The 21,329-nt window shown below is 46.5% G+C and overlaps 1 protein-coding gene across 2 annotated transcripts in view; it reads left to right on the top strand.

Annotated features, from left to right (window-relative positions):
• dusp23b (dual specificity phosphatase 23b) overlaps positions 1–20,468 on the top strand; it is a 48,454-nt gene extending 27,986 nt beyond the window's left edge. For both annotated transcript variants that reach the window (XM_038800184.1, XM_038800185.1), the window contains exon 3: positions 19,816–20,468. In XM_038800184.1, the coding sequence (XP_038656112.1) occupies positions 19,816–20,001 (186 nt within the window). In that variant the 3' untranslated portion in view covers positions 20,002–20,468. The remainder of the gene's footprint in view (positions 1–19,815) is intronic.
• The last annotated feature ends 861 nt before the right edge of the window (positions 20,469–21,329 follow it).

Consider the following 21,329-nt stretch of genomic DNA (forward strand, 5'->3'; position numbering starts at 1 on the left):
CACCACCTGTGCATTGATCGACTAGCACTCATCTTTGAAATGGAGATGTAAATTATTGCCCATTAATGGAACTGGAAGATTTTGTTATGTCAGCTGCTCCGTTATGAATACTTGGCTGAGTTTCAAAAGCTTCAGCTGAGCAGGTGGTCTTCAAACGATTGAACGTTTACAAGCATATACTAACACCATGTTATCTTTGTAATTTCTTGTTTGGTAAACAAGCAGGCACTTGGGCCTTTTGTCCTTGATAATGTGTTTGTATTCAGAGTTTACTTTATATTGTTCATGCTTAATTCCAAAGATTTAAAATCCAATTGCTATTGCATGCTTCCTGAGGAATGTACATACCAGGTAAGGTTAAGTGGGAGGCACATAGGAGGCAAGAGGTGGCCTGACCAATCTGAAGGGGGCACGGATGATAATGGGGGCATTGACAATCTGAAGGGACATGAGTGGCGTGGGTGACCTGAGGGGGTGGGTGAATGGGCTGGCATGAGAGGAACAGGGGGTTAGGGAGGTGAGATGAGATTTAGGGAGCCTTTAAATACTTTTGGAGGGGGAAGGACCAGATTTTAAAGAATGGAGCTCCGAATCAAGCCAGAGTGTCAGCCCCCACGCGGCAAACTCAGCAGCAACCTTCAAACACTGGCTGGCGTGCTTCAACGAGTACCTCAGGATGGCCACGACTGCACCCACAGAGGACCAGAAGAACTACACCCTCATCGAGGATGCGGACGATTTCGAGGCCGCGATGGCCCTGTTGAAAGGACACTATATTTGCCTAGGCAACCAGGTCTACGCCCGACATCTGCTAGCGACAAGGCGGCAAATCCCAGGGGAATCGCTGGATGAATTCTACTGTGCGCTTCTGGTAAGAGGTAGGAACTGTGACTGCCCACAAGTTTCAGCCAGCGACCACACACAACTTTTAATCTGGGACACATTCGTTGCAGGTATGCTGTTCTCCCAAATCCGTCAGCGGCTGCTAGAGAAAGAGACACTGAGCCTCTAGGAGGCACGGGCCCTTGCTAGCTCCCTGGATGTAGCCTCCCGAAACGCCCGTGTGTACGCCCCCGACCGCGTGGCAGCCCCTTGGGCAGCATGGAACCAGCCTGCGGCCGACCCTGATGCATCCCCCATCCCCCCACAAGCTTGTGCCGCGCGGCTACCAGGCAACCCCGGGGGGCCCCGTTATATTTGCGGGCAAGCCAAGCACCCCCGGCAGCGCTGCCCGGCCCGCTACTCCACCTGCAAAGGGTGCGGCAAAAAGGGCCATTTTGTAGCAGTCGCCGCCGTCTCCGGGGGTGAACCCTGGCCACCACCACTACTCTCGCCACGGGCGGGCGCCGCCATCTTCGTTTTCCCGAGCCATGTGTGGCCCCTGGGTGCCACCATCTTGTTCCCCAGGGACCACGTGCGACGCATGGGCGCCGCCATCTTGCACACCCTATGGGGAATTATAAACCTAGTAATTCACACTGTGTTCTATTATATGTATTGTGTCCTTGTGGGCTCTGTATATGAGCCGTTGCGCGGCTCTGCCCATAGGGAGAGATGAGGAGTTTGTACTGGGCTCTACCCTTGGCTCCGCCCATGGCACCGCCCATGGCTCCTCCCACTAACTGGAAGTATAATGCTCTGCAGTCGTGAGCCTGCTGCCAGTTCATCTCGTCGCAGGCAGGCTCTGTTGTAAGACTATTAAAACCGCTGTTCACTTCCAATCACGTGTCTTGTGAATTGATGGTCACATCAATTTAATAGTCTTAGAAAACTTGAAGAAAACTATGGAATCAGCCCTCAAACCTGACCGCTTGGAACTCGACCCACAGCCAGCAGAGGCGAAATAAATCTTTCTACACTGGCTCAGATATTTCAAGGCCTACCTGGCTGAATCAAGCACTTCAGAAACTATGGAGGAACAGAAACTCAGCCTACTGCACGCAAGGGTGAGCCACCATATCTCTACTCAAATTAACAGTACTACCTCGTATACGGAGGCCCTGGCCATGCTCGATTGAATGTACGTGAGGCCCATCAACGAGGTCTACGTGCAGCACATTTTTACGACCTGCCGCCAGTGCCCCGCGGAGTCGCTGGACGAATTCCTGCGCGATTTAAAAGCTTTAGCTCAGGACTGCAATTAACAAGCTGTATCAGCCGCCCAGCATATGGAGCTCGTTGTCCGAGATGTATACGTGGCAGGGCTCGGGTCCAACTATGTGCGCCAGCGGTTGCTTGAAAAAGGGGCCCAGAACTTGGAGGACACTGTAGAGTTAGCTACAACTATGGAGGTCTCGTTCTGCAGCCTCGCCTCGTTCCCCGTGGACCAAGCGACCCCAGCGACCCCATCATGGGCCCACGACCAGCGACTGCCCCACGCGACCACCCATCCATCCACTACGCAGCCCCAGTGTGCCATTTTTGTGGGCAGCCCCAACACCCATGGCAGCACTGCCCGGCCCGCAACGCGACCTGCAGCAGCTGCGGTCGCAAAGGACACTATGCCCGGGTCTGCCTGGCGAAGAAAACCCCCACTCCAAACTCTCCTTCAGCTCAGAGCACTCGCTTCCCAAACTTGCAGGCCCCGAAATGCTGCAGCCTGTATGCCAACTCCGCCCCCACCTGACACGTGCGACTCATAGGGGCCGCCATCTTGGGATCCATCCTCTTCAACCTCTGAAACTCACCTCGAAGATTACGACCTCAGCGGACAGTCATCACGAGGCCACTCCAGCACAGCTGATCGAGCCGCCGACTACCCTCAACTCAGCGCGGTCACGTTGGACCAGTCACGTCCGAAACACCTCCGCAACTCGATGATGACCGTTAACATCAACGGGTACAGTACACTGTACCTCTTCGACTCCGGGAGCATCGAGAGCTTCGTACACCCAGATCTGATAAGACGCTGTTCGCTCCCTATTTTCCCTGCATGGCAGACAATCTCCCTCGCTTCGGGCTCACACTCTGTTCACCTCCAAGGGCGCACAGTCGCGACCCTAACGATTCAGGGCGCCAGCTACTCGAACTTCCAGCTGTACGTACTCCCCGAACTCTGCGCCCCACTCTTACTGGGACTCGACTTCCAGTGCAACCTCAAAAGCCTCACACTCAGCTTCGGCGGGCCCCTACCTCCACTCGCTATCTGCAGTCTAGCGACGCTAAAAATCGACACCCCTCCACTCTTTGCTAACCTCCCTCCGGACTGCAAACCCGTAGCCACTCGCAGCAGGCAGTATAGCCTGCAGGACAGGGTGTTTATCAGAACCGAGGTCCATAGGCTCTTATGTGAGGGGGTCATAGAGGCCAGTAACAGCCCCTGGAGAGCTCAGGTGGTGGGCGTCAAGACCGGGGAAAAATTCCGAATGGTAGTGGACTATAGCCAAACCATTAATCGGTTCACGCTCCTCGCTGCGTACCCCCTTCCCAGGATTGCAGACATGGTGAATCAGATCACCCAATACCGCATTTTCTCCACGGTGGATCTGAAGTCTGCATACCACCAGCTCCCAATCCGCCCGGAGGACCGCCACTACACGGCCTTTGAGGCAGATGGCCGCCTCTTCCATTTCCTCCGGGTTCCCTTTGGCATCATGAATGGGGTCTCGGTGTTCCAACGAGCAGTGGACCGAATGGTGGACCAGTACGGGTTGCGGGCCACGTTTCCGTACTTGGATAACGTCACCATCTGCGGCCATGATCAGCAGGACCACGACGCTAACCTCCATCGATTTCTCCAAACTGCCCAGAAACTTAACCTCACGTATAACACGGAGAAATGCGTTTTCCGCACGACCAGGCTAGCCATCCTCGGCTATGTCATGGAAAATGGAGTCCTGGGCCCCGACCCGGACCGCATGCGCCCCCTCTTACAACTCCCTCTCCCTCATTGTTCCAGGGCCCTCAAAAGGTGCCTGGGATTCTTCTCGTATTATGCCCAGTGGGTCCCTCTGTATGTGGACAAAGCCCGCCCACGATTTAAGGCCACACTCTTTCCTCTGTCATGAGGCTCGCTAGGCCTTCACCTGCATCAAGGAGGACATTGACAAAGCGGCCATTCGGGTGGTGGATGAATCCGTCCTCTTCCAGGTGGAGAGTGACGCCTCAGAGGTCACTCTCGCAGCCACTCTAAATCAGGCAGGGAGACCAGTCGCCTTTTTCTCCCGAACCCTCTCCACTTCGGAACTTTGACACTCCTCAGTCGAAAAGGAAGCACACCCATCGTGGAAGCTATACGACACTGGAGGCACTACCACGCAGGTAGGAAGTTCACCCTCATCACCGACCAAAGATCGGTTGCCTTCATGTTTGACAACTCACAAAGGGGCAAAATTAGAAATGATAAAATCCTGCGGTGGAGGATCGAACTCTCCACCTACAAGTACGATATTATGTATCGACCGGGGAAGCTCAACGAGCCCCCAGATGCCCTTTCCCGCGGCACGTGCGCCAGCGCGCAAGACGACCGCCTGAAAGCCATCCACAATGACCTCTGCCACCCAGGGGTCACCCGGCTCGCCCACTACATCAAAGCCCGAAATCTGCCTTTCTCCACCGAGGAGGTAAAAGCCATCACCAGGAATTGCCCGATCTGCGCGGAGTGCAAGCCGCACTTCTATAGACCAGACAAGGCCCACCTGGTAAAGGCATCCCGGCCCTTTGAACGCCTGAGCATCGATTTCAAAGGGCCATTCCCCTCGACTAACCGGAATGTGTACTTCCTGAACGTCATCGACGAGTTCTCCCGCTTCCCTTTGCTATCCCGTGCCCCGATATGACCTCCCACACAGTCCTCAGAGCCCTGCACAGTATCTGCACCCTGTTCGGGTTCCCCAACTACGTACACAGCGACAGGGGTTTGTCCTTGTGACGAGCTGCGTCAGTACCTGCTCGGCAAGGGCATCGCATCGAGCAGGACTACCAGCTACAACCCCAGGGGGAACGGGCAGATGGAGAGGGAGAACGCGACGCTCTGGAAGACCGTCCTACTGACCCTCCAGTCCAGTAATTTCCCGACATCCCATTGGCAGGAGGTCCACCCGACATGCTGCATGCTATTGGGTCCCTCCTATGCACAGCCACCAACCAGACCCCTCACGAACGGCTATTTGTTTTTTCTAGGGGCACTACCACGGGGATTTCGCTCCCAGCATGGTTGAAGACACCAGGCCCGGTTCTCCTCCGGAAGCACGTCCGGGCACACAAAACTGACCCACTTGTAGAAAGACTGCTCCTACTCCACTCCAACCCCCAATACGCTTTCATCGAATACCCTGACGGCCGTCAGGGCACTGTTTCCCTCCGGGACCTGGCGCCTGCAGGATCCAACTCCACCACGACGGCTGCCGAGGTACCCCTCACACTACACCCCACCTGACCCTCTGCGCCCCCGCGCCTACAGGTTCACGGCCTGTGCTCCGAGCCCCCGCGCCTATAGGTTTCTTGCGCTCCCCATTGCCTGTCGAACCAGTCGGGTACAAAGCTCGGACCAAATCACCCCCGGAGTCCACTATCGTACCCTCACCGACCGTCACTACCCAGCCACCCAAAGAGGCTGCAACCCCGGTGCTTCGCCGATCCCAAAGGACGACGCGGCCGCTGGACCGGCTCAATTTGTAGACCCATCACCCCCGCCGGACTTGATTTTTTTTACAGGGGGTGAATGTGGTGAATTATAAACCTAGTAATTCACACTGTGTTGTATTATATGTATTGTGTCCTTGTGGGCTCTGTATACGAGCCGTTGCGCGGCTCTGCCCATAGGGGGAGATGAGGAGTTTGTACTGGGCTCCGCCCATGGCTCCTCCCACTAACCGGAAGTATAAAACTCTGCAGTCGTGAGCCTGCTGTCAGTTCATCTCGTCGCAGGCAGGCTCTGTTGTAAGATTATTAAAACCACTGTTTACTTCCAATCACGTGTCTTGTGAATTGATGGTCACATCACTCTGGAGCTGTGAAGCAACAGTGCTGTCCACTGTGCTGTGCCTACTTTGTTGGCGAACTGAGGCAGATCTGCATTCCTCACATACTGCACTGGGGCTTGCAAAATGGCATGTGAAGTTGCACGTGTCATGTGTGCAATTTCAAAGTCGCAAAAGTGCACAGGTCAGGCTTTCCTGCTCCCAAATGAAGATTTGGCCCACAGACATCTGTATAATTGCCTTTGAAAGGAAGCATGCTGATCTGAGCACATTACTGCAGAAATTAATTACAGTAGGTGCTTGTAAGGTTGTTGCACTTAACAGAAGGAGGTAAGTATATCCTTTCAATGTTGCTAGTTTCACTTTAGCATTGTTTGCCAGATAGCCTCTTCTGTGGCTTGCCCAAGCACAACTTTTCCTGCAGCACTTTTGCGCTTGGTCTCGGCTCCTTCCCCCCCCCCCCCCCCCACCCCATGCCCGGCCTTGCTTTCACTCTTGCTCGTTTCCTGCCCTCTGTTCTTCCCTTAGTTCCTGGGGTCTGTTCTTGCTGACCTGCTCCTGCCGCTAGCTTGGTTCTTGTTTCCACTGCTAAACTTGCACGAAAGTCGTGGGCTCCATCTATTGGCCGATATTGATTGGTGCAGGTTGCTAAGACTTCAGCTGCTACCTGCACCGACCAATATATGCCACTAGATGGAGTCTGAGCAATCTAAATGAACTGTCATATATAAGTGAGTGTACCGTAATTCTTCTAAACATTTCACATTGCAAAGTATTTATTTTATATTTAGGGATACATTTTAAGTTGCAAGTTATTTTAGCTGGGGCTGCAAATGTTTGGTTGCTGCACAGTGAGTGCACTTTTGCTAAAGGAGAGTGCTTTTGGAGTTGGATGGAAAAGAGGTAGTTGGGTGAAACCGGGAGAAGGTGAAGCTAAACTGAATACGGAACTCAGTCTCAGTCCAAGCAGGAACGGAGTGCAGCTGAGTTTCACAAACACCATTGTCAGATTCCCATTCTCATTGACCTCGCAGTCAGCGTCGCAGTGAATCATAGAATCCCAACAGTATCGGAGTCCATTTGGCTCATCGAGTCGTCACTGGCTCTCTGAAAGAGCACCTCACCTGGGCCTACTCCCCAGCCTTATCCCTGTAACCACATAATCCCACGTAAATTTTGGGGACAATTTAGAATGGCCAAACCTGCACATCTTTGGACTGCGGGAGGAAACCGGAGCACCTGTAGAAAACCCACGCAAACACTGGGAGGATGTGCAAACACGACACACAGTCACGCAAGGTTGGAATTGAACCAGGGTCCCTGGCTCTGTGAGGCAGCAGTGCTAACCCCTTTGTCACTGTGCGGCCCCCAAGCAATCGTGAGTTTAAAAAGTTTTTTTTGAACAAAGTGATTAACTGAGAAATATCACCAATAAGTGCAAGTCAGGGTCATTATAATAACGTAATATAATAGGAAGTAAAGTTAGTGTAAGGGAGATAAATTAATATTATTCTTATATAAGTATATTTTTTTAATGAAGTTAATAAGGGGCGTTAGGGTAGTCATGGCAGGAGAGCTTGCACCTGTGTGGTGGTCCCCCTGCACTATGTGGCAAATCATGGAAGCTTCAGTTGTCCTTACAGCAGTAAGGAGGGACATCATCTTTAGAAGGCTCTTCTGGGCATGCAGAAAGTGTGTCCAACTGCAGCTACTGGCTAAGCACATTTCAGAGCTTGAGCTGAGGGTGGATTCACATCCATCATGCTGAGCAAGTCATGGATAGCACCTTCAGTGAGATGGACACACCACAGGTGAATATTGAACAGGCAGAAATAGCTGGGTGACCATCAGGGAGAGTAGAGGAAGGCAGATAGTGCAGGAGTCCCCTGTGGCCATCCCCCTTTCTAATAGATATACCATTTTGGATATTGTTGGGGGAGATGACTGTGTAGGGGAAAACGGTGGCAGCCAGCTTCATGGCACCATGTGTGGATCTGCTGCACAAGACGGGAGGAAGAAGAGCATTAGGGCTTATTTGGTAGAAGATTTATAACGAGAAATGCAGGTGCTTCTGCAGCTGCAAAAGAGACTCCAGGATGGTATGTTGCCTCCCTGGTGCTAGGGTCAGGGATGTCACTGAACGGTTGCAGGTCATACTGAAGGGGAAGGTGAACCGACAGATATTGTGGTACTCTGGCATAAATTAGGGAGTGAGGAAGTAGATTTGAAAACTGAATCCGAAAGGTAGTAATCTCTGGATTACTTTGGTGCCACCTGCCAGTGAGTATAGAAATAGAAGGTTAGTCCAGATGAATGCATGGCTGGAGAGATGGTGCAGGAGGGAGGGCATTAGATTTCTGGGACGTTGGGACCATTTTGGGGGATGGTGAGACCTGTACACGATTTGCACCTGAACTGAAATGGGACCAGCATTCTTGCAGGGAGGTTTGCTAGTGCTATTGTGAAGGATTTAACCTAACTTGGCAAGGGGCTGGGATCCTGAGTGAAGGTTCAGCAGGGATAAATGTACAGCTAAAATTAGATGGGACGTCAAGTGAGTCAGGAAGAATTTCTAGACCAGTTAAATCACATGTGAGTTTGGCAAGATTGGATATTTTAATGCAAGGAGACTGATTTGAGGGCACAAAGTCAAACATGGGGTATGATGTAATTGCTATCACTGAGATATGGTTGAGAGAGGGGCAAGATTAGCAGCTCAATATTCCAGGCTACAGGATCTGCAGGTGCGATAGGTAAGGAGGTAAAAAAGGAGGGGGGTGTGGGAGGTCGCAATTTTGATCAGGGCATCAATTACAGCAGTAAGGAAGGACATCATCTTTAGAAGGCTCTTCAGCTGAAGCCAAATGGGTAGATCTTAAAAACAAAAAAGGATCAAACACATTGCTGGAAGTGTTCTATAGGCCCCCTAACAGTCCAAGAGAAATAGCAGATATGTAGGCAAATTTCAGAGCAGTGCAAAGGTAATAGTGGGGGATTTCAACTTTCCCCCAATATTAACTGGGTAGTCATAGTGTGAAAGGTTTAGAAGGACAAGAATTCTCAAAATGCACTCAGGAGAACATTTTAACCAGTACGTGGAAGATCATACAAGGTCCTGGACTTCACTTAAGATAACAAAGCTGGGCAAATGGTTGCAGTATCAGTGGGGGAGCATTTTGCAGACAGTGATCATATCGCCGTTAGATTCAAGAATGTAATGGAAAAGGACAAGGATGGGGCTGAGATCAAAGTTCTAAACTGGGGGAAGGCTGATTTTAATAAGATCAGGTATTATTTGACCAGAGTGGACTGGGAGTAGGCATTTTTTAGAACAGTGGGATGCAGTAATTAATGAAATAGGGAAAGTACAGGGCCAACATGTTCCAATAAAGAAAAAGGTTGGGACCAACAAATCCAGTGAACCCTGGATATCGTGGGATATGCAGCTTTGGATAAGGAGAAAAAGGGAGGCTTCTGCCGAATATAGAGGGCTCTAAACACCCCAAGCCCTCGAGGTGTCTAGAATATGCAGAAGGCAACTTAAAAAGGGGACAAGAAAGTGTCCTGGCAGGTAAAATAAAGGAAAATCCTAAGTTTTATAAGTACATTAAGGGTAAAATTACAACTAGGGAAAGAGTAGGACCACAGTGGTAATTTGTGTGTGGAGCTGAAGGATGTTGGTAGGCTTTTAAATTAATACTTTGTGTCAGTGTTCACTAGTAAGAGGGAGAGTGAAATCAGGGAGAAGGACTAACAAAATGAAAGAGATTAACATAGACAGAGAGGAGGTTCTGTCTGGTCTGGCAGGCTTAAAGGTAAACAGATCTCCAGGGCCGGATGAAATGCATCTCAGGCTGTTGTGAGGTAAGGGCGGAAATACCAATGACGCCGGCAAAAATTTTCAATTCTTCTCTGGCCACTGAGGAGGTGCCAGAGGACTGGAGGATAGCCAATGTGGTTCAAGAAGGGAGGAATGGATAAACTGGGAAACTATAGGCCAGTCAGTCTAACCTCAATGTTGGGGAAACTATTGGAAACAATTCTGAGGGACAGAATTAATCTGTATTTGGAGAGGCAGGGATTAATGAAGAATAGTCAGGATGGTTTTGTTAAAGGGAGGTCATGTTTGACCAGCTTGATTGAATTTTTCAAAGAGCTGACCAGGTTTGTAGAGAAGGACAATACGCTTGACATAGTCTACTGATTTCAGCAAAGACTTTTAATAAGGTCCATATGGGAGACTGATAGCAAATGTAAGAGCTCATGGGATCCAAGGACGTTTGGGAAATTGGATCAGGGATTGGCTGAGTGGCAGGAAGCAGAGGGTGATGGTCGAGGGGTGTTTTTCTGACTGGAATCCTGAGTCCAGTGGGGTCCCATAGGGATCAGTGTTGGGATCCTTGCTGTTTGTGGTTTATATAAATCATTTAGACATGAATGTAGAAGGGTTGTTCAGTAAGTTTGCGGATGATACGAAAATTGGTGAGGTGGTAAATAGTGAGGAGGATAGCCTTAGATAACAGGAGGATATAGACAGGTTGGTCAGATGGGCTGAACAGTGGAAAATGGAAATCAATCTGGATAAGTGATGCATTTGAGTGGGACAAACAAGGCAAGGGAATACATGATGAACGGCAGGACCCTGGGAAGCACTGAGGATCAGACAGACCTTGGTGTGTATATATACCGGTCCTTTAAAGTGGCAGAGCAGGTGGTTACAGTGGTTAAGAAGGCATAAAGTATACTTACCTTTATTAGCTGAGGCACAGAGTTCAGAGCAGGGAGGTCATGCTGGAACTGTATAAAACTAAAGTATTGTGTGAAGTTCTGAAATCCACAGTATAAGAGGGATGTGATAGCACTGGAAAGGGTACAGAGGAGATTCACCAGGATGTTGCCTGGATAGACAGTGGTTGTTTTCATTAGAGCAGAGGAGACTGAGGGTGAACACGATTGAGAGTAAAATTATGAGGGGCATAGATAGAATCGACCGACAGAAACGTCTCACCTTAGTGGAGGTATCAATGACCAGTGGACTTAGGTTTAAGATAAGGGGAAGTTTAGAGGGGATGAGAGGAATAACATTTTACCAGAGGGTGGTGGCAGTCTGGGACTGGAGACCGAGACCCTCGTAACCTTTAAGAAGTATTTAGATGCGTACTTGTGATGCCAAGGCATGCAAGGCTGTGGACCAAGTGTTGGAAAATGGGATTAGAATACTTAGCTGTTTTTTGACCAGTGCAAACACAGTGGGTTAAAGGGCCTTTTCTGTGCTGTATGATGCTATGACAGTATTTCAACTTGAATAGTGTTTTTTCCAGGTGGGAACTGACTGAAGAAACCTATCTCTGGCTTTAACATTGGCAACCTATGTTTAATTTAAACTCTCAGTTTTCAGGAACAAAACCTTGTCATCTCATTGCCTCAAGGGCAATTGGGGATGGATAACAAATGTTGACCGTGACAATGACCCCATATCCCAGAAATGAATAATTAAAATAAATAATCCAATTCGCTTTTGAAGGCTATTATTGAATCTGCAATGGGACTATTTAGCTCATTTAGCTAGGTAGCTAGCGTGAGGTTCAACTAACAGCAATAGTGTGGGTTCCAGGGCTCCAAGAGCATGGGGGTGAATTCACCCTCAAGCACCAAAAAACCTGCATAAGTTCAAAGACAAGGACAACCAATGAGAGAATGGCTGCCCTCACATGTGGGAGAGATCTAATCTGTGAAGAAGAGCTCCTGTGATCACAGTTTGTCTCAGTCATGCTGGCTGTTTCAGCTACTCCAAACACCGGTTCCCTCCCTTTCTCTGCTGCCCCTCAAGAAACCGAATCTATGATTGGAGGAGCTGCAAGGGCAGGAGGGGGAAACGAACGTGTGATTGGAGAAACAGGAGCAGTTACTCAGGCCAGACCTGCAGCTGCAATGCAAGAGACATCCAGCTGCACCATCACTAATCATTGGCATTGCTCTGGGAGGGCCATTAAAGAATGCCAAAATGAACAGAAGAGAGAGCCGTCACGGTAACCAGGTCTAGGGGAACAGTTGCACAGCCTTGCGGGAATGTTCAATGAGGTGCATAGCCAACGGGCAGGTGAGGGCTTTAATTTTGGCCAGGGGTGGGGACAGGCCCAAGTCTCTGCAGGGAGGTAGGCCTGAATTTCAGGCAGGGGCCTGGCCTGTGTTCTGGCTGGCTGGTAGGCGGGGGTTGGTGCTGGACCAAGTCTGGCCAAGGAGAGGTCAAGACCCGATTCTTGGCTTGGAGGGGGGAGCCGGCACAAGTCTCTGCCGAGGGGGCAGGAGGGTCAAGCTGAGCCCCGGCTGGGGAAGTGAGGGGAGCGATGGTGGTGGTGAGGTCTGGGATCATGTCCCTAGATCGAGTCCTGGTGATGTTACAACTGTGAATCCTGAATCTCTGCTGATGGTTGAGTTGGGTAGGGGAGAGGGGGTGGTGGTTGGGGGAGGGGGGGCATGGTTTGGAAACGGAGGTATGTGTGGGAAATGGTGGGTGTAGAGTTTTACTGAATCTTCTATCACCAAGGGAAATAGAGAGCTGGACTGAAACCTATACGAGTACATAAAATAATACTTTTTAGCAAAGTACAAACATTTGGACCTATGAATTATTTGTATTTCTTATTTTTGTTAGTTCAATGGATGTGGGCTTCACTGGCTGGGCCAGCATTATATTGCCCATCCCTAACTGTTCCTGAACTGAGTGGCTTGCTAGGCAATTTTAGTGGGCAGTTAAGAGTTGTCGGTTGTTGTGGATCTGGAGTCACATGTAGGCCAGACCAGGTAAGGTTATCCGAATTCCTTCCACAGGGCATTGGTAAACAAGATGGGGTTTCACGGCAATCGAAGATCATTATTCTTTTAATTGCAGATTTTACTGGATTTGAATTTTCACCATGGTGGGATTTGAACCCAGGGCATTACCCCTGGTCTCTGGATTCCTGGTCCAGTGACAATACCGCTGTACTACCGCCTCCCCCTGGAGGGAAACAATTTAATTCCACCAAATATGAATTCTCCTCCTCTAGTTTGATTAGATAATATACCTGCCATTATTATTTTTAACATGGTGCAAAGAACACTGATTTATGTTCCATTAATGAGACATAGATTTAATGGACTAAAGCGTGGGTGATCATTTGAGGATGTTCATTGATTCAGAAAAATCATTGAAACGTGAAGTCTGTATGACTTAAACCATTTGTTACCTGATGGTTAACTTGGTGCTGCAGAATTAATTTGTGTGTATTTCTCTTGGGCCGCATGCTGAATTTGTTCATCAGTAATCACTTTTTAAGAAGAAGTGTTGAACGGATAGAAATTAGCAAAGAAAATCGAAGGAGTGCTGGAGAGTGCGAATTGCTTGCAGTTAATATTTAAAATGGGCTACAGATGTGAGACTCGTTCTCAATAAGTTACCTTTTGCCAAATAGTTTGAATTTTCATTTAGGGAACTGATTATGGGAGATCTATTTGTGATAAATTAACAAAATCATCTTGTTTATAGATTCTAATTTAAAATATTTACCATATGTTTACTTCACAGTTCATATTAATATTTTAGAGATTTTCAGTTTGGGAAGATTAAAGTTTAATTTTAGAAACTGGATAAATTCAACTAAAACAGCCAGGTGTCTATTACAATTGAAATGTTGAAGCCATGTTGACTTAAGGGGTTAACATCTAGAAAGAAAGTTATAAAATGGCAAATGGGGTGAAGTCCCAGGGTGGGGACAGGAACTGAAAGTGCTTTCTGCAGTGGAGGCTGATGGCCATTAGTATTGTATCGCACTATGCCGGCCTTGTTAATTATTCAGGCGGAGTTTGTCGATGTTTTTCGTGTTGGAGTGGGCTGGGTACATGATACATAAAATATAGGAACAGGAGGAGGCTTTTTGGCCCTTCGAGCCTGCTCCGCCATTCATCATGATCATGGCTGATCATCCAATTCAATAGCCTAATCCTGCTTTCTCCCCATAGACTTTGATCCCATTCTCCCCAAGTGGTATACCCAGCCGCCTCTTGAATATATTCAAAGTTTTAGAATCAACTACTTCCTGTGGTAATGAATTCCACTGGCTCACCACTCTTTGTGTGAAGAAATGTCTCCTTATCTTTGTCCGAAATGGTTTACCCTGAATCCTCAGGCTGTGACCCCTGGTTCTGGACACACTCATCATTGGTAACATCTTCCCTGCATCTACCCTGTCTAGTCCTGTTAGAGTTTTATAAGTCTATGGGATCCACCCTCATTCTTCTGAACTCAAGCGAGAACAATCCTAACCTAGTCAATCTCTCCTCATATGACAGTCCCGGCATGCCTGGAATCAATCTGGTTAGCCTTCGCTGCATTCCCTCGAGAGCAAGAACTTCCTTTCTCAGAGAAGGAGACCAAAACTACACACCATACTCCAAGTGTGGCCACACCAAGTTCCTGTACACTTGCAGCAACACATCCCTGCTTCTATACTCAAAATGAACGGCAACATACCATTAGCCTTCTTTACCGCCTGCTGCACCTGCATGATTACCTTTAGCAAATGGTGCACAAGGACAGCCAGGTCTCGCTGCACACTCCCCTTTCCCAATTTACAACCATTCAGGTAGTAATCTGCCTTCCTGTTTTTGCTTCCAAAGTGAATAACCACACACTTATCCAAATTATACTGCATCTGCCATTGGTTTGCCCACTCGCCCAACCTGTCCAGATCTTGCTGTAGGATCCCTGCATCCTCGTCACAATTCACCCTCCCACCTAATTTGGTGTGTACCTCATCATCATATCTGGGCACCATATTTACAAGGTACCCAGACATCACACTTGCCCACCTTTGAAGGAGACAATGACCAACCAATCATGGGGACCATCAGCCCCAAGATTCAATGATGTCTCCTTGGAAGGCCAGCTCAATGCAGTGGAGGTAAGGAGGGGCATCATCTGTGCAGATAATGGAAAGAGGAAACCGAGCCTTCATGGGAGCACATTTCCAGCGAGGTCAGTGCCCAGAGCCTCCTGCAATGAGGATTGCCCTGCAATGCCATAAATTCATGAATTACCTCATCCATTCTGCCAGGAAAAGTTCATGATCAGAATCACAGCTAAATAGTTAAAAGATGAATATGTGGGATTGACTGTGCAAGTGCCTGTTGCTTCAGACACTTTATTAGCTGCCTAAAATCAATCTCAGTTTCTTTAGCAACATGAAACAGTGTTATTAATTTGGCAGTCAAAAATGCAGAAAATTGAAGGCTAGGCAAGAGGGCAGAGCTGAGCAAAATGACGGTTTGTCATTTTATTTTCAAAAACTGTAAGTGTTAAACAATTCTCATGGCTTCCTCCTTTGAATTCTAGGATAAGTGGGAGGGGTGTGGTTGTGGTGTGGGAGTGCACCAGAAATGAAGGTGGGCACAGGGCCCTACTAATTGTAAATCTGTCTCTGTTATGGTTGTTGATCTTGGACATATCTAAGGGGCCTTCATGATGATTCCCTTATTTCCCCTTCCTTTTTATTTGCTGTTATCATTTTGATCCATGGATTCTTAATGGACATGTATCCATAAGTCAAGCAGCGGAGAAAATGAGGAATTCAAAAAGTAGTACACACTATTAGCTCTGATTCTGTGGCATCGTAGAGATGTGGTGGGTCTCATTCGATTGGTTGGCTGGTGGCCATTGAATTGGCCAAAAGGCTGCATTCTGCCCAGTAACAGGTGGTGATTGGATCCTGCCTGAGTGAGATAAACTGCAGAGATCTGAATAAAACTACAGTGATAACTATTAGACTGGAAAGCAGAAATTTTGACCTGCAAGCCTGGTTTGAAACAATTGTGCTAGAAACGATCATCTGACTTATTGTTTTCACCCTTCTTTGTTTGTCTTGCCTGTGTGTGTGTATATGTGTGTATATATATATATATATATGGGGGGAAAGAGTTAAAGTGGGGTATTAGGAATTAGATAATAGTTAACCAGTTGTATTTGCTGTATTTTCCATTATAGTTCTTGTTATAAATAAAAAGTAATTGTTTAAATTTACAAACCTGGTGCCAGTAATTATTGAACAGCCAAGTATCAAAAGCTGCAGGTATTTTTCAAAGAATTGTTGGGTAATTCAGTTATGTTGCAAGTCTGGGTCAAGGAGGACAGGAGTTGACTGTGCCCTAGCCCAGGTGTCGTAATAAATAGCCCAGCTACACTTTCACTGTTTCTGCAGAGTCCGCACACTCTCCCCATGTCTGCCTGGGTTTCGTCCGGGTGCTCGGGTTGCCTCCCACAAGTCCCGAAAGACGTGCTGTTAGGTGAATTGGACATTCTGAATTCTCCCTCTGTGTACCCGAATAGGCGACTAGGGGTTTTCACAGTAACTTAATTGCATGTTAATGTAAGCCTACCTGTGACACGAATAAAGATGATTATTATTATAATGAGATCTGATGTGTGATGTAGTCCTTAAACCTTGGTCTGTGTCACTCAGAATCTGTTCAGTGCAGGAAGGCAAAGACGTTGCCAGGGCTTACGAGTTTTGATCTGCAAGTTGCCTGATTTTGTGATCATAATGTCCTTCCAATTGGGTGTGAGATTCCACAATGTTGAAGGGGATTCTATTCTTGTAACTCCTGCTGGTAGCTCCCGAACAAAGGGCCAATTGTTTGGTCACGTGAAGGAAATAGTACAAGCCCCAAACAATGATCCTTTCCAACAAGAGTGAATTCGACCATTGCCCCATGACTTTCAATAACATTGCAATCGTTGAATCCAATTGCACACTGAGCCTTTTCCCTTCACGTGCTCATCTGTCCCAATGTCCTAGCATAGCAAGTATTACATACTGAGGTTCACCTTCAGTTATCCATTAAGCTGATCTTCATCTCCATGCACTCTCTGCTATACCATCGATCACCACCATGAGGCTCTGAGTGGTTGTGAGCAGTCATGGTTGTTGTTATCTTCCAGATGCACTTAATTACCTATTCCTCTCCCTCATGATCAACATTCCCCGCTAGCCCCCATGTAAGGTTTGTCATTGCCATGGTTACCCTTCAACCTCCTCCACCAGCCTCTGTCTTGTGCAGGTCCATGTCAAAGCCCCCCATTTGCCTGAGAAGTCCACCTCGTGGCAGTGGTTCATATATAGATCATATCAATGATTAAGAATATGTTAGGTAGGTGGTTGATAGAAATAAAAGGATATTGGAGCATTGGGTCAATTGAGCCATGAAGCCTTTTGCAATAAAATGGCATAGAAATTGTACATGATTGAACCTTTTATAGCCTTTGCTTGTTCTACTTTATAGCTAGTAATTGATGCATTTGCCAAACTTGTTTGTATCTCATTTTTCCATGTAATTGTAAATAAATCTATTATTTTCTTTAGTCTATAAATTCCTCCAGTCCATGTGTAACATGGTATGAAATCCCTGCAAATAAAACATAATTAATGCTCAAGGCTGTGAAACTCGGCAAGGAAAAATGGAGTAGGAATTAGGAGCAGAAGTAGGCAATTCAGCCCTTCAAGCCTTCATCGCCATTCAGTCAGATCATGCTGATCTCCACCTACCTATCTGTTCCCTCTATCCTTTTAACCTGTTTTTTAAAATCAGAAATGCAGATGTTGTAATGAAGAAACTGCTACAAAATCTGTTGTAAATAGCCCCTCCACAAAATCTTTTCAATTGTGACACCTGGGAATAGTGCAGTTGTTTAAAATAATTTTGCAAGGATATTTTCTTTCTTGTGTTTGAAATTAGATATGACACCATAGTCTCCAGAGTAATTTTGCTTGATTGAAGTTGAAATCACAGCCGTAATAAAGCTGATTTGCTGTGCCAAGAAGCTGTAGTAATTTGCAGATGAATGATGTTACTCGTGATAGGCAATAACAACCAACCCAAAGGAATTTGTACTATTGCAATTAATCTGTGTTGATGGACTGTAGAAATGAATTGCAGATTCTACCTAAGCCTTGTCACGGTGGCATAATAAGCATCACTTCCTCCCTAAAATGCTGAATTTCTAAGTTTATATTGAACCATAGCTTTGAAATTACTCACATATGAATACTTAAACAAGCTTACACATCATTAAATAAACAGGATATCTTTAGCTAGTAAAGGAATTCTGTAAAAATACATTACAGTTTGTGATAATATTGCTAACAGTGGGAGCGATTCAGCCAACGCATTGCGCCCAGTGAATCCTGGGAGTGGCTCAAATTGGGCTTCACGCCAGGCTGATCGCGAGTCATTTGACTTGCTACACCCGGCCCAATCTAGGGCAGTGATTTTCAAACTTTTTTGCCCTGGACCCACTTTTACCAACCGGCTGACATTCTCGACCCACGCCGGTCGGCGTTTGCGACCCACCATTACCATTAATTTGACAGGTGAGCCTGCTTGGTCCTCACAATCTCACTTGCTTTGTCATTCAATGTTACATTTCTGATCACAACTTCAGGTAATGGTTTAAGATCTCACTGAGTCCGTTTGAAAAAAAATCAAAAGGTTTGTCCTCTAACTCGCCTTTGAATTTTAGTAGGTTTTAACCTTTCATTTGCCAGTGCTTCCCTGCAAATAGCATACATGAACTTTGCATTTTGACTTGCAGTGGTACAATTAATAACCCATAACTCAAATAATTATCTTTATGCTGCATTGTCCCTGTTCGCTGCTTCTTCATGGGTTGCTCACCAGAGGCCCAGAGCTCACACCAGCACTGCTGGCAGCTACAAAATGGAGGAATCTCTCTCGTGTTCATGACATCCGTGTACAGGGCGCATGACCTGCCCTCTGCTGCCGCTCCAGGCAGGAAGACTCCAGAGATTTAAAAAATAATCTACACTTGGGTCAGCGCGCGCTGACTTCAGGAGGAGGTGGTCTGCCCTGCTGGGATCTGGGCCTGTGCATTGGAGCCCCTCTGGTTCTCGGGGACAGGGCAGGATAGTACCCTGGCACCCGAGTAACTTGTCAGTTCCATTGTGGCAGTGCCAGGCTGGTGGTAACAAGGTGCCTGGGTGCCAGGTTGGCACTGCCTAAGGTTCAGGCCTGGGTGGCCATGTTGATGAATGAGGGGGCTGAGGAAAGTTTGGGGGGGGTGAAGGGAGTCTGAAAGCGGGGTGTCCAGAAACTGGAGCGGGGAGAGGTGTCGAGATCGGGACAGCTGTTCAAAACGGTACCCCGATCTGTGAGGAGCCGGTCCTGCTGATGAGCTCAGCACACAGTGCTGGAAATCTTCCCCAAGACATTTTTTGGGTGAATCGCGCACAGTATTTTTAACATAATCTCTTTCATAGCCTTGAGTAGAGTAGGCTGGTTAATTGAATGGATTGTCATTTGCTCACAGCAGTTCAAAGGGAAATAACATTTTGTAATTTAACAAAAATAATTTGTCTTAATATTATGTTTTTTTTAGATTCAATTTATTTCAGTTTGGAAAACATTGCAATGTTGACAGTGTACTGTGGGGATAACCAAGTTAAGATTTACTGGCTTACTAATCTGCTCCGAGTTTCCTCCCACAAGTCCTGAAAGTCGTGCTTGTTAGGTGAATTGTACATTCTGAATTTGCCCTCTGTGTACCCAAACAGGTGAAATAGCTTGGCGACTAGGGGATTTTCACAGTAATATTGCAGTTAATGTAAACCTACTTGTGACACTAATAAAGATTATTATAATAAAGATGGCTCAGAGTAAGTCAAAATGCTTACAACTTCGGCTGTGGATCTCGAACCCTGGAAAGGTTTTTTGTGCATACCTGTCTGTTTTTTAAATTGGCAGTTACAAATTATAGTAATTTTGCAACAAAGTGGTGAATTGCTAGTGAACTAATCAAGCGATGGCAGTGCTAACTGGCTTTGTTTATTTCATCTATTTCTAGGGAGTTGGAGTCCATTGTCTCCATGGTTTTGGGAGAACTGGAACAATGCTTGCTTGCTATCTTGTAAAAAGTAAGAAAATAACAGGAGTTGACGCGATTGCCGAAATACGAAGAATTCGTCATGGTTCTATAGAAACCAGTGGACAAGAAAAAACAATTATACAATTTCATCATCATATAAAATAAGTAATTTTTCATATTCAACAGTAAAAATATTCTGTTAAGGCTTCCTCACAGGATAGCTATTTCAAAGCGTTTTTTAAAATTCCAAGTGATGGTTCTTTGAAGGATGAATTAATCTTACCATTTCTGGGATGCTTTGCTTGCATTCACTGCGATAAAGCTGTAGTTTTCTTTTTAATTTTCTGCTGGGTTTACCCATCATTAACACTTATTGTGGTAGTTTGTTCAGAAGAACTGGCTAGCCAAAATATATATACCTCACTGTCATGCCATTCTAATCTATAATGGTGCTATACTCTACCTTCTGCTTGAGAGAAGGTATGTTTAAGGTTTGCTGTGACATGCCTAAATGCAATGGCTGTGCAAAGGTGTTTAAATGTTAATTAGCATTGTTTCAAAAGATGTTCAAACTGGCAAGGATGGTTTCTTTCCAAATTAAGAGACAATAAAATGTACTTTTCTAGAAATTATTTATGAAGTTGTGTGCTTTTTATTTTCCCCCTCTGAACTATTTGGATTGCATTGTTTCTAAACATTTTAGGTCAATGACTCTCCACAGTGTAAACCTCTGATGCTATCAGGTGGAATTGAAATGCTCCCTCTTGCCTCCAGGTGGCTTTCCAAGAATATTATTGTTCTAGAGGCCTGAAAATAGATCACCTGGACATTTTCAACTGGGACCTTGTTCAACAAGAGACTTAAAATGAGGAAAAAATATTCAGATTTTAAAAAGTGGGGAATAAGTACTCACATTTTCCCACTTTCTTTTTTGGTGGTGATTGTAGCATATCTCCTCCCACTTGCTCCACGTAACTTTGAAGCCTGCTTGATCTGAATAATATTTGAACTATTTTGTCGGCCTCTAATGCACCTTATCCATTGCAAAACAAAGTGGGATGCCTCTGTGGTTAACCCTTTGCTTGCTGTTTCTAAAATTTAGATTAAAAAAAAAAACATGTTGCGGCACCCTGTTTATACAAAAATAGAATTGCTTTGCCTTTTCACAGACAACCCTAGTTTCAGCCTTGACATCGTAATGATTATGGATTATTTGACACCAAGAACATTCAATTAATAGAAAATAAACATTCCTATTGCACTCCTACTGTATTAACTTGCTCAGCACTTTGTCCTCTGCTTCCTTGAGCTGAACTTGAATTCTTAAAAACTAATGTTTCTGTGTTCTATGAAGAAATTCCAAGCATCATGAAACAATATTTTGCAACAGCTTGTGTATGAATGGAACCATGGAAGCCTAGGTTTCTCCAAGAGCTATGGGGCTGGATTCTCCGCCCTGCCACGCCACTTTTCAGCCTCGACCCGCCAGCGGG

This window comes from Scyliorhinus canicula, chromosome 6 (assembly GCF_902713615.1).
Source record: "Scyliorhinus canicula chromosome 6, sScyCan1.1, whole genome shotgun sequence".
NCBI lineage: Eukaryota > Metazoa > Chordata > Chondrichthyes > Carcharhiniformes > Scyliorhinidae > Scyliorhinus > Scyliorhinus canicula.